At 41.4% G+C, this 13,598-nt stretch overlaps 1 protein-coding gene across 1 annotated transcript in view; it reads right to left on the reverse strand.

The window, feature by feature from the left end:
* Positions 1-8,315, reverse strand: part of KLF12 (KLF transcription factor 12) — a gene marked incomplete at its 5' end in the record, with an annotated part of 80,512 nt that extends 72,197 nt beyond the window's left edge. The window contains one exon of the mRNA XM_080917160.1: positions 8,305-8,315. Within this exon, the coding sequence (XP_080773286.1) occupies positions 8,305-8,315 (11 nt within the window). The remainder of the gene's footprint in view (positions 1-8,304) is intronic.
* Positions 8,316-13,598: the final 5,283 nt, after the last annotated feature.

Raw genomic sequence — 13,598 nt, forward strand, 5'->3', positions numbered from 1 at the left:
CATTTCGCCCAATCATATTTCCAAAGAGCTGTCCATGTGGTATGGAACCTAAGTACAAAAGTGAGCAATTACCCAAGAGTCTCTCAGCTTAACCTTCTGATGTCTCCCCTAGCATAGAAGTCTGAGATAGAATCAGTGTGCAAAGCTTTTTTCTTGTCAATGTGTCTTTTGTTCTATGAGTGCTGGCCAGTCCATAATTCCCATTGATGGAACGAGAAGGAGATTACCTACTTCCAATCACCGCCCTCCTGCTTTCAGGCCTCAATCAGATCAGGGTTTCTCAGTCCTACTCTATCCCTTCTGGGGACAGGAAGGAAGGAGTCATCTCAAGAAACAGCACTTTGGCACACAAGGCTGGCCCATGTAAGAGAGACTGCTTTCTACTGACAAGGCAGGATAAACTTCACACACCAAGGTTATTTGAAAAACAAATAGGCAAACTGACAGCAATAAAACCACTGCCTCTCTGGCTCTCATGCCCTGTGTCAGGGGCATTGCATCCTATTGAAAGAGTCAGAATAAACTACTTCACAGACCAAGGGAAGTTTCTGATAGGACATCACTCTTGTGGTATCATTAGGTATTTGATAACTCTTCAAAATTAGGACACATAGAGACTTGCTATTTCATTGTCTTATTCTTCTATTACGTATAAGCCAACACTCTTACCTACAGACTATGCAAATGGCCCCAGAGACCTTTTAAGAATTCACTTTACTGCATTTGTCAAGGACTTAGAAATAAACCCACAGTTATTATTAAGTATCAGCATGTTCTTATGCAAAACATATGAAAGATAATTTAGAAATAATCATCTGCTTTGCTTTTTCCCCCCCTTAGACTCAAAGCATCGGGAACAAGCTCTCATGAGTATTCAGGCTAGTCCAGATGTTATGTTAATAGATACATGCTACACCTGGACAAATAAAGAGGATGCAAGCATTAAATGAAGTAGGCCCTTTTTATTCTTAGATTTTTAAAATTATATCTGTGACTCACAAGCACTACAAACGCCATATATAAAAGTGTATGAGTCATATCATAGGTTGGTGTTTCATGAGTCGGTGTGAGTCCCTGGTTTATACTGTCAAACCACTAAGTAAAAGCAGAAATTTTACACACACACAATACACACACACGCACACTCCACATCCCATACTTTCTCTAGTTAGTGTAAAGAATGGTTAATTTCATTTTGATACTATTATCCATACTTATGCTGTCATTGTGTTAACATATTTTTTTAAATCTTTCTTTTAGGACCTTTTTTCACACACTTTTTTATGCAAAAGCATCAATCTTTTTAGAGGCATGGGGTGAAATGAAACAGCATATGGAAATCATATTGTGAAAACTGTCTTCTACATTTACTGTAACACTTATCTAGATGCTGCAGACACATAGAAAGCTTGCAGTAAACTCTATTAAAATGTATAACCTGGGATGGAGAGAGAGAAAAGTCAGCAAAGGACCTGCCATAAAAACATGGGGGCCTGAGTTCAGATCTCCCGAACTCAGGTAAAACCTGGCTGTGGCAACATGCTCAGAGAACCTTAGGAATGAGGGGCACAGGCAGGATGGTGTGCTGGAGATTCCTACTTGCTATGGAAGTATATTGGATGTAGGAGGTACTGCTGGTTTTGACAAAACTCCTGACTCTGGGCTGCCCATCCTACAGAGCAAGAGCACAGAGACAAAGGCCCCACACAATGCCCTGTGCTGAACAGTGGCAGGGTCAGTTAAACCACCATGGGGGGCACAGGAATAAAGCTATGAAGTAGGCATAGAAATTTCCTAGCTAGATAGATGAGGGAAAATCTAAAGGATACATTTTACAGTTAGGAAAAAGGGAATTTTAGAGACATAGAAATGCATTGTGGTGTAGAAATTGATAAACAAAACTATAAACTGGTGGAGAGAGAGCTACAGTAAGGGGGTTGACAGGCCTAGAGGGGCAGAGAACTAAGGATCTTATGTAGTATGCGAAATATTGGGCTTAAAGAAATTAAAGGGCAACAACCAAAAGATTTTGTGATTAGATATGGTATAATCACATTTATAAACTAGAAACCATCATCTTGGCTGTGGTGCCGAGGATGGCCTCAGGGGAACGTGTGACTCATGAAGAACATTTGGAAGCCACAGTAATGATGTTCTAGGTGGCTCAGGGAAATGGTGGTGGGCAGAAGGAAGTGAGAGGAGGACAAATTCATAATAAATTAGTATGAACAGCAGGTGTGTTGGTTTATGCCTGTAACTACAGTTCATGGCGGTGGAGGCAGGAGGATTGTAAGCTTCAGACCAGGCTGGGCTACACAGTGAGTTTAAGCATAACCTGAACTATGTGGGGAGGTATATCTTAAAAATACAAAACATGGAGATGTGCTTAGCCAGCATATGCAGGACACTGGGTTAGACCCTCAATCTAATACACTCACTATAAACAGGTAAATTAAATATATAAGAACACACACATTTGCACACTCATAATCCACAAAACCCATGAAGAAGAGAAAGATAGAAACCATACTAAGTAACTATATAATCCATTATGATTTGTTGTGTGGAAGTGTGGAACAGGCTACTGTAATGTGTTTTATCAGAGTATGGGGCCAAAGATTGTGAGCTTGTGGTATTTGTAAAACGCTGAGGGCAGAGGGCTAAGGTAATGCTGGTTGAAGGCATGGAGATCCATATGGTTACTCTGCTCACTCCATCGTAAACACCACCATGCAGTGTATACTGAGTGTGTAAGGCATCAGGATTGAACTGCCTGGGTCCTGTGTGGACTGGCTCTAAGTAGCCCCTGCATGAGTTCATGAGTATGATAGCATGGAAAAGAAGATCCTGTCTTCTTACCCCCAGTTGAGAATTGGAAGGGCAAAGTCAGGGATGCCTTCTCTGACTACAGCATCACATCATCTCCTGGGCAGCTACAACTAGATTGAGATGTTGCTCCATAAAGACTTCAATATAACTTTGTATTACCCTCCCCCACCCACCCACACACACACACAAACACAGAGCATTCTGTAAGATCTGACATAAGTTCAGTAAGAAAATTAAGGTAAGAATATATAGGAAAGACCTAAGAATCTGAGGTCAGTGATGAAAGACGCTGATATGTACCACAAAGAGCTCCATACTTAATGAAATGTGCCTAAGGATGGGACAAAGTTCTTATTGTGCAAGCATGATGTGGTGAATCAGAATTCCCATTGTTCATGTAGAAAAAATCGATATTACATGTTTCAGTAACTCTTATACTCCTACAGGGAGTTGGGAGGCAGGGACAGATAAATCTCTTGAAGTTTGTTGATAGCATGGTGTATGCAGCAAGCATCAACTAAAAGAAACCCTGCCACAATGAAGGTGGAAGGTGAGGGTTGGAACTCAAGACATCTTGGAATACACAAGACTCTCAAAAGGTTGATGCTTCAGCACTGAACTCTGTTGTTTCTCAGGACTTCAGGTCCAACACCAAGAACACTAGGAGATGATGTCCATTTAGCCCTTATTAAACCCATATAAGACAACCCAAAAGAGAATAGAACCTTGAGCATAAATTGAACCAACCTGGGTTCTGTCAATGAATACAGAAACCCAGGAGAGATCTCTGATGGAATACCTGTTACTATTCCTCACCTGCATGTTCATGTGTCCTTGTGAAACCTTTGTTCTCCTAACCCTCATTTTCATAGTTAACACATGATATTAAGGAGCACTTGCCCCCAAACCTCCTGGTCATCTCTTTAAGCAGAATGACTTTAAAAACAATATGTATATGTATTTTGATATTATAATTACATCATTTCACCCTTCCTTTCCTCCATTAAAATCCTCCCACTTATATATCCTTGCTCTCTTTCAAATTCATGGTCTCTTTATTAAATTAATTCCCGTTCTATACATATAAAGTAGACATACATATTCCTAAATATATACATACAATCTGCTCAGTCAGTATCAAGTGAGGTATATGCATATGTTTTGGGGGTTGACCATGTTGTAAAGAATAAGCAATAGGTGTGCTCCTGAATAGGAAAGACTACATCTTCTGCTCTCAGCCTTCATAGTTGCTTGTGTAGGGTTGAAGTCTTATGAGCTTTTCTCTTTGCTTACTAACTTGTCTCCTGAGGTCAACCTTGTTCAGCTAAGGTCTAGACAGTCATGCTGTTAGGCAGTACAGGCGCAGCCTATGACATTACTAGGAGACACAATCTCACAGCATCCTCTTTTCTATTTCTCTGGCTCTTGAATCTTTCTGTCCTCTCTTTTACAATGTTCCCTTTGCCTTAGGTACAGGAGTTGTATTTTAGATACATCCCTTGGGACTAGGATCTACAACTCTGCATTTTGATGGTTTTCTATAACAGTCTCTGTTGCAAGGAGAAGTTTCCTTGATGAGGGGTGAGGCGTATACTCACCTGTCTGCGGCAAATTTTTTTCTTTCTTTTCCTTTTCCTTTTTTTTTTTTTTTTAAATGAGTGATTTCTACTACTCTTGACATACACCCAAACATCAACCTTACCTAAATATCTGTTCAGGTCCACATCCATCTCTTCAGCTTCCTCTTCTATAATATGCCCCCGCCCTTTCTGACCCGTTCGCCGAGCCACTCCAGCGCCTCTGTGCACTGTGCCTCATGCTCAGCTCCTTGCTTTACCATTAGTTTTTATTCATCCCTAGCTTTCTGAGTACATCACTCTGCTCTACTGACCAACCATCCTCCTGTATTCCCAACTCTTCCCACCAGATGCTAATGAAATCTCACAGATCCCCGCCAGCCTCACCCTCCAGTCACCTACAGATGCAATTATTGGATGAAGAGAGGGGGAACTACTTTTCTTTCATCCATACTACTCACGAAGCACCACGCCCAGTTCTAGCCCAGAGTAGACCGATGTTAAGTATTGATCAGCAAGTGAGAATAAACACGTTAACTCAAGGCTGGAAGTGAAGGTGAATACAAGTGATGTGGCCCAAAGGAAGCGCGTGGACTCATGGGAGACGGTTTCCTTAAACCTGACTTAGCTCACACCTGGCACTTCTGCCCAGGAGCCGCACCAATCCTGAAAGCCAGCTCTCACACATACTTCCTCGGCTATGGAGTGATCTGTAGGTATTGTGGAGATGCTGGTGGAATTCAGACAAGGTCGGCAGTTAGTAAAATGTTGAGGCCGTAATAATTTCCTGTGCTGAATAACTAGGGTCATGTAACATATTAGGTTTAGGAGAAGTGAATGACAGGAATATGCTTTTATACATTTTGCTACTTTTCCATTCTAAAGTTACCATACAATAAGACTTTCGAGAGTTCTTAATATAAATCTTCTGGGAATGATTTCTTACCTTATCTCAGTGATTTGTCTTGTTTTTCAATAGATTGGTATCATGGATAACATCCCTTCTATATATGCAGATGAATACATAGGATATATACCATTCCATATCTTCTTTAAACATAAACTAACCATCATGTTACTACAGTCATGGTTTTGTGCACAGTACAGAATTACTAACAAAATGCACACTGCAGACTGGTAGGTAAAACAGAGTAAGAAAGAAAGAGATGAAGCCATTTTTAAAGGCTAATAAAAATAATGCTGAGGGTTGGAAGGAATTTTAGATTATGTCTATAAAGTAACTCAAACTGCATTATGGAACTGATCTTTATCCGGGTTGCACAGTTTCTAAATTCCTGCCCAGACAGGACACATTGAAAAGTTCTTCAATTTTATGCTTGGCTTTGCATGTGTTATGTTTGACATTACTTTTCGGTGTTCTCTGTATGGTGCATTAAAATTCTAGGTTTTTATTCTATGAGCGGAAACACGTTGATTTAGCCATTAGTGTAGACTGGGCTGAGAATGTTCAGGAATGGGCAGAACCCTTGATTGGCATTTATTCTATTCCCCAATGGCACCACTTTTTCTTTGAGGGTTCTGTGGGTGAAAAAGATTAGCTAGTGGGGTGATACTCCAGGTGCGTTTGCTGTCTGGCTGAATTTAATTCTGAGAGGCCTCATTTGGGCTTAAAGAACAGCAAGTCAAAAACAGAATCCAGGTATTTTGTTAGTCTAAATTACAACTTATTTGAATTCAGCATTCTTTCAACAATGTGTTAAAGTAATATTTTTTTCCTCTGAGTAGGACGTAATTTTATATCATTCAGTTCACAGATATAATAGAAATGGTGTAAGTTGGATTCTAAAGATAAATCATCACCAATGTGGGGGAAATATAGTTTACATTTTGCTTGCAATAAAATCTCAACTGCTAGAAATCCCCAATATGGCAATTAAATGTAATCATTATCTTTATTTATGTGCTTACAGAAAGGCTTTTGCTTGTGTGTATACTGTGTGTGTATTTAAGCATACAGAAATCCTTATTTATGGCTTGTTTTTCAGTACATTCTGAACAGAGCACTGGGCGAAGTGTTGAGTTGACTTTAGTGCTGCGTCATGGAGCACACTGAGACATAGGAGGTTCTGTGGTAGCCCTGCCCTTGTTGATCCTGGCAGCCAGGCTGCCTGGAGAACTTTAAGGTAGGGCTGCTAGCGCCTCATCAATACACTGAACTACAGAGATACTTTAGTGTCCAAGCTTGGCCTCTGAAGTTATGAGTGGCCAAGCACCTCAGTCATATCCCACAGAGCCCAAGGAACATGGGGGAACTGGTTGGGAATATACATGGAACCATAGGTTATTCCACCAACAGGACTGAATACACCTCAGTGAACTCTATATGTGCTTCCAAAATGGGGCAGGACATTAGCCACTAGCAACATGAAGCAAATCACAGAGGAATTTGGTACACCTGGTTTGCTGGCCTTCCAGCCATTAGTACCTTCCCTACTTTGCATGGCACAGCACAGTCCAAAGAGGATACAGGATTTATCCTGTATAAACAATGAATAAATAAATGAATGAATGAATAAATAAATAAATAAATAAATAAATAAATAAATGTATGTATGTATGTCCTGGATTTTATTCTACTAACCAAATGACTAATTCAGAGTATTTAACAATTAATACCTCTCATGGGTCACCACATCCTTGATTTGGTTTCTGATTAAGGTCACTAATCACTGATATAAGTCAAAGAAAGATAAACAGGAAAAGAACTGATTATAAACAGGAAAAGAAAAGATGTATGGGACACTGCTTTGTCAATATACTCAGTAGTCAAATTAGGTCATTTCATCTAGGATATGTGTCTTGACTTTCAAAAGGACAACAATTTGGTTGTGTGAATACATGTTAGCAGATGATGGTTTGAGAAAGGTTAGACAAAATGAAGTTCAGAACACGTGGTCTTTTCGAGAGTTGTTTCCAGGTAGTAAGTAAGCCAACACTCAAGAAACAGTGGGAGGATGGCTAGAAATAAGAGGATTAGTAACTAGAGTAGTTTCTTAAAGGGTAGGCCGTGACCCCAAAAGGGTTCAAGTAACAGGACAAGAGGGATTGCAAAACACAGTCAACAGCAAAAGTCAACGCTGATTAACTTAGCAGGGTCAGGAGAGACAAGTGTCCCTTTAAGCTGTGAGCTTGGATCTGGATGTCAGAGCATAGAGTTCTGATTAGACATGGACAGCAAGTTAATGAGTTAAGAGAAAAGGAGATGGAGAGGGAGAGGAGAAACACATGAGCACCAGAGAAAGAACTCAGTGTGAGAGAGCTGCCCAGCAGTGGGGGTGTTGTTCAGCAGTGTGGGGGCAGCCCAGCAGTGGGGGTGCTGGACAGCAGTGTGGAAGCAGCCCAGCAGTGGGGGGTGCTAGACAGCAGTGTGGGAACAGACCAGCAGTAGGGGTGCTGCCCAGCAGTGTGGGGGCAGCCCAGCAGTGGGGGTGCTATTCATCAGTGTGGGGGCAGCCCAGCAGTGGGGGAGCAGCCCAGCTGTGGGGGGTGCTAGACAGCAGTGTGGGAGCAGCCCAGCAGTGGGGGAGCAGCCCAGCAGTGTGCAGTGTGGGAGCAGCCCAGCAGTGGGGGTGCTATTCATCAGTGTGGGAGCAGCCCAGCAGTGGGAATGGCTCTGATGATAACAGAAGAAGGTTCTGGGGTCTTCTCTCCAGAACACACAGGCTAGTAGAAGATTCTATGAGGCAAGGATTCAGTAGCAAATGCCATGTATATAATGGGGCAATAAAAAGAGGCCATGCATGAGCCCACATCGGCTGTCTAACGATGCAAGGGTCAAGAAAACTGTGGTCCCAGTGAAAAGATTCTGACTGCACTATGGCCTGAATTACTTCAGTCTCACACATAGTGAGCACAACATGTCTCTGGCAAGTGTTACCTGTGCTCCATCGTGGGATCTCTGTAGCTTTGTTCTGGACACACAACATGTACCTTACATTCTGCATGGACGCATGCCCCATGGTACCAATGAGAAGTACCCAGGCTCAGAGTCCATGCAGACTACAGTGTGCTATGAACTGCTGTGTTTGCACTACATACAAAGCATTCCTGTGTCACAGAAACAATGATTTAATTACAGGAAACAAAGATTTTAAAAAGGATATTCTGTCATTCCTCAGATGTAAATATCAACTTTGCATTTTTTTATTGTACTGTGTTACAAATTTTCATTTTAAAAATTGCTGCTTGAGTCACTGGTTTGAGCCTCCATACTGTTCAGCAAATTTTGGTTTGGGATTAAGATAGAATTTTTAGCATTTCTGAAAAGGCCCCAAATATCCTTCTGACATTTTGTGTTCCATATTTATGTGAAGGAGTCTTCTCAGCATTGATGATAATAAAATCAAAACATGGATCAACTCTGAAAAATGTTAAAGATGCTCGACATCATGCAGTATCAAATATTTGGCCAAGATTTAATTCTTGATGTAAAAATAAACATGCAAGTCTCACGTAGTTAGCTTCAGCTGTCAGTGCTATACAGCTCAGAGGTATTAGAGGGAGTCTCATTTCGGGGATGGCCTGAATCAGACTGCCCTGTGGTCATGTCTATGGGGCATTTATTTGGTTGTTGAGTGGTGTGGGAGGCTGAACCCCCCTATGGGCAAGGTAACCCCTGGGCAGGCGGTCTTGGCTTTTATGAAAAAGCTGGTCGCTAGCCTACAGAGAAACAGTAGCAGCTTTCCTTCATAGCTTCTGTTTCAGCTCTAATGTAAACAGATGAAGCACACCCTGACGAAGTGGCTTTTTGTCATGGTGAGTATCTCAGTGACAGAAAGGAATCAAGGACATCTATCAGGTTAGTATGAGTGTTGACAAAACACTAAAGTTGAATGTATACCAAACAATTACTTAAAAGCAACTCTTATCATTTCCTAGTAATTCTTCTTTATTTTATATCTATTTTAAATAGTCAAATTTTCCTAGGTAAAAGATGGTTGTGTAAAAAGTTTAAGAAATTGTTCTGGGGCTGAAGATATGACTTAATGATTAAGAGTGCTTGCTGCTCTTCCAGAGAATGGGAGTTTCATTCCCAACATCCACAGTGGGTTTACAACTCCTTGTAACCCCAGCACTAAAAATTTATGATATCATCTTTTGGCTTACACAGTGTTCATATACACATGTACACACTCAGAAGGAAAAGTAAAATGGGTCATCTGTTTAAAGAATGAAGCTCTGCTAATTCTTGGCCTCATGATCAGTGTCATGCATGTATTCCATCCCAGGAAGGAAGCCTTAACTGTGGCATAAATGAAATCCCTAGGCAAATGGATGGAACTTGAAGCTATCACCCTGAGTGAGGTAACCCAGTCACAGAAGAACACCCATGGTATGCACTCACTGATAAGTGGATACTAACCCAAAAATCTCAGAATACCCAAGAAACAATTCACAGAACTTATGAAGCTCAAAGAGAAAGAAGGCCAGAAGATAGATGCCTCAGTCCATTTTAGAAGGGAGAACAAAACACTCATGAGAGGAAATAGTGGGACAAATAGAGAAGCAGGGATTGGAGAAAAGATCATCCAGAGACTGCCTCTCCTGGGGTTCCATCCCTTATGCAGCCATTAAACCCACGTACTATTGCTGATGCCAAGTAGTGCTTACTGGCAGGAACCTGATATGGATGCCACCTCAGAGGCTCTGCCAGAGCCATACTAATACCGTTGAGGATTCTTGCAGCTAATCATCAGAGTGAACATGGGGACCCCAATGAAGGCTCTAGAGAAAGGACTGAAGGAGCTGAAAGGGTTTGCAACTCCAGAGAAAGAACAAAATGATCAACTAACCAAACCCACCACAGCTTCCAAGGACTAAAACACCAACCAATGAGCACACATGGAGAGACCCATGGTCCCAGGTGCATATGCAGCGGAGGACAGCATTGTCTGGCATCAATGGGAGGAGAGGACTTTGGTCCAGTGAAGGCTTCTTTTCCCAGTGTAGGGGAATGCCAAGGCACTGAGGTGGAAGAGGGTGGTTGGGAGAGGGAACACCTTCATGGAGGCAATGTAAGGGGAGGGAGAGGGGGAGTAGTTGGGAGAAAGGGGATAACATCTGAAATGTAAACACAGAGAATATCCAAGAAAAAGAAAAAGAAAAAAAGAATGTGCTTGTTTACTTTGATCCCATTTGTGCCACTAAAGCACTGATATGCTTTGCAGGCAATTTATTGTTACAGTTAGCAGGGACTGGAACTAGATGAGAGTGCTGTTCACACATATCCTCTGATAGCATAAATAGCAACTTTCAATACCATGAATGCTAGTCAACAGGAGGGAAGACTTCAGTTAGGCACTAGGTTGACTTCTCCACATTCAATGACAGAAGTAAGCTGTGTCTCCAGCAATAGCATCTTACTGTCAAGTTGTGTGGTGTGTTCAATAGCACTGACAATTAACCTGTAACTTTTATATATTTTGGGGGTGGTATATAATATATTTTTGGTCAATGATATGTAACCAGTTTCTGATATTGGAGATTTTATTTAATAGCATATAGTTGGAGCATTGTCTCCCTACTATATTGTAATTCCATTTAAATTTCTTTAACCAGTTAAGGAAGTTTCTAGAGTAGTGGGATTCCATTTGGCTTTTCAAAAGGCCTTCTCATATTCCTCCATCCCCCATCCTTCCTAAATGAATCCTCCTATTCTCCTAACCTATTCATCCCTTTATAACATGATATTATTTCCTTCTCTTGGGGCAATGCCCTCCTCCCTGATGGTCCTTATGATCTACCTAATCCATGTAGATATTCTACGTGAAGCACACATTTTTAAAGCTTATAATACTAACATCCACCTGTAGGCAAACACGTGCAAGATTTTTCTTTCTGGTCTCGGTTACTACACTCAGAATGATTGATTCCAGTTCCATCTATGTACTTGTGAATTTCATTTTTTCTTAAATGTTAAATAATACTCCACTGTGTAAATGCAACAGATTTTCGTTATTGATTCATCTAGGCAGTTTTCAATTTCTGGGTATGATGAATGGAAGAGCAGTGAACATGGATGAGCAAGTCTTTCTGTAGAAAGATGTAGAGACTTTTGGCCATATTCCCAAGAGCAATATATCTGGATTTTGTGGTGGATCTATTTTTATCCTCTTGAGGCACTGAAATGAGTATGAAGGATGTATTGCTGCACCCATAGATCAGTGCCTCACCCAACCATCACCAGAGAAGCTTTTCTCAAAGTCGTTAATTGACATAGGGACCCAGAACTGCACAGTGTGCAGATGGTGAGAGTCCCAGGGGTTCTCTGCTCATCCCTGCATCTGATGCCTTCATCAAACTCTTCTCTTCACGACTCGGGGATCTATGTAGAAGATGAGGCAGGAAGGTTGTAAAGATCCGGAGGGTATGGATAACTCCATGGAAACCTCAGGGCTGTGCACACATGGACTTATAGAGATTGTAGTGTAAAAATAGTAAAAAGGTAATGATAATACAAGAAGCTCTGCTCTATATAATGCCCCCTCTCATCCTTCCCTTGGCCCTCTTATCTTTAAACCCCCCCCCCCCCACACACCAAATAAAATGGAACCAGAAGTACCCAGGTTCTTTGCTTTATTTTTTTCTCTTGTTTGTTGTCTTTGGTAGATGGTGACGGTCAACAGAGAATGCTCACAAATGAGAATCTGAGTTCTGGAAGACAAGGGGACATGTGATTGCTGCATGACTCTTGGCAGTTCAAAGCGGGTAGGCATTTGGTGAAAAAGGGAGCTATCTCTGATCTTTGCACTGTGTGGCGTTTGACCTGACAGTGTCAGGGGTTCACTCAGCAGCATGTGATGTGGGTATCATCATCCTCACTATACAAATGAGAAGAAGAACATGTTTAGAGAGGTTACAGATGTAGCAGGAGGTCATACACCAGGGCTGAAATTCAAGTGTAGGCTGATATGGTTTCTGCTACACTCTTAAATGACAACTTTCTTTGTTTATTGTAGAAGCAACAACTCAATTTTCTAGAATGTATCGTGGAGATAAGAGTCAATACTATATACCATATAGTGGAAATCAGTGATGTACTTTCATCTTTACAAAAAACAATGTGACTTGCAAGTGGGATAATGTCAGCACTGCTAGGAACTCTATATTATGGGTTGGAGGTCATATCAAAACATGGCTCATAATATTGCTCATGCTGGTAACACAAGAATATATACATTTACTCTTCTTACTGAATTGAGGATTTCTTATGTCTCTTACAGTTCTAAATGTTTAAAGTGTCTTTGTTATCATAACATTTCATACTGAATACTTGACCCATGGTAGGGTTCTAAAGTGGGTTTAGAAATAGGTATTGGTCACCAGAAAGGGTTAACATGTTCAATCATTAGATCAAAGTTCTGGGAATGGGTAGGGATTAGAGAGGAATACCAATAGCAGCAGCCAATGGAGCATGGTATGCAGTGAAACTCCAGTTACCTCACTGTTCACCCACAGAAAAAGTACACAGAGTTGAGGGGTGGCTGAACACACCCAGAGTAGCCTTGGCAACCCAGGGTCATCCTCTACTTTGGCTTTCTATGTGCTTCCTGAGTTCCATGCATTAAGATAAACCAGTTCCAAGATGTAAACACTTCTCCAGCATCTTTGACTATATCAGGCCACTGATAGAGTTCAGTGAGGATTAAGCACCATCACTGAACCCCTGTACACATCACCACACACACATAAACCACCACACACATATTATAGTTGGATAGGCAGAAGTTCATGTTAGTTGATGACCCACCCGTGTCTGACATCTGTGAGGACTAAACATACACACAAACACACACACACACACACACACACACACACACACACACACACAGAGAGAGAGAGAGAGAGAGAGAGAGAGAGAGAGAGAGAGAGAGAGACAGACAGACAGACAGACAGACAGATACACACACACACACTGACACACAGGGAGGGAAAGACACACACATAAACACACAGACACACAGACAGACACAGACACACACACACACACACACCATAGTTGCACAGGCAAAAATTAAGTTCAGTTGATTATCCAGCTGTCATAGATATGTCTTTGAACACTGATCCCTTGGCCCCTCAACCTATGCAAATCTGTTTGAAAAGACAAGAAATGAGTCAATTTCTTGGATGATCCTCTTGTATCAGCACACTGGAAAATGGCTTCTTGTTGAG

Source organism: Micromys minutus (genome assembly GCF_963924665.1).
Source record: "Micromys minutus genome assembly, chromosome: 5".
Lineage (NCBI taxonomy): Eukaryota > Metazoa > Chordata > Mammalia > Rodentia > Muridae > Micromys > Micromys minutus.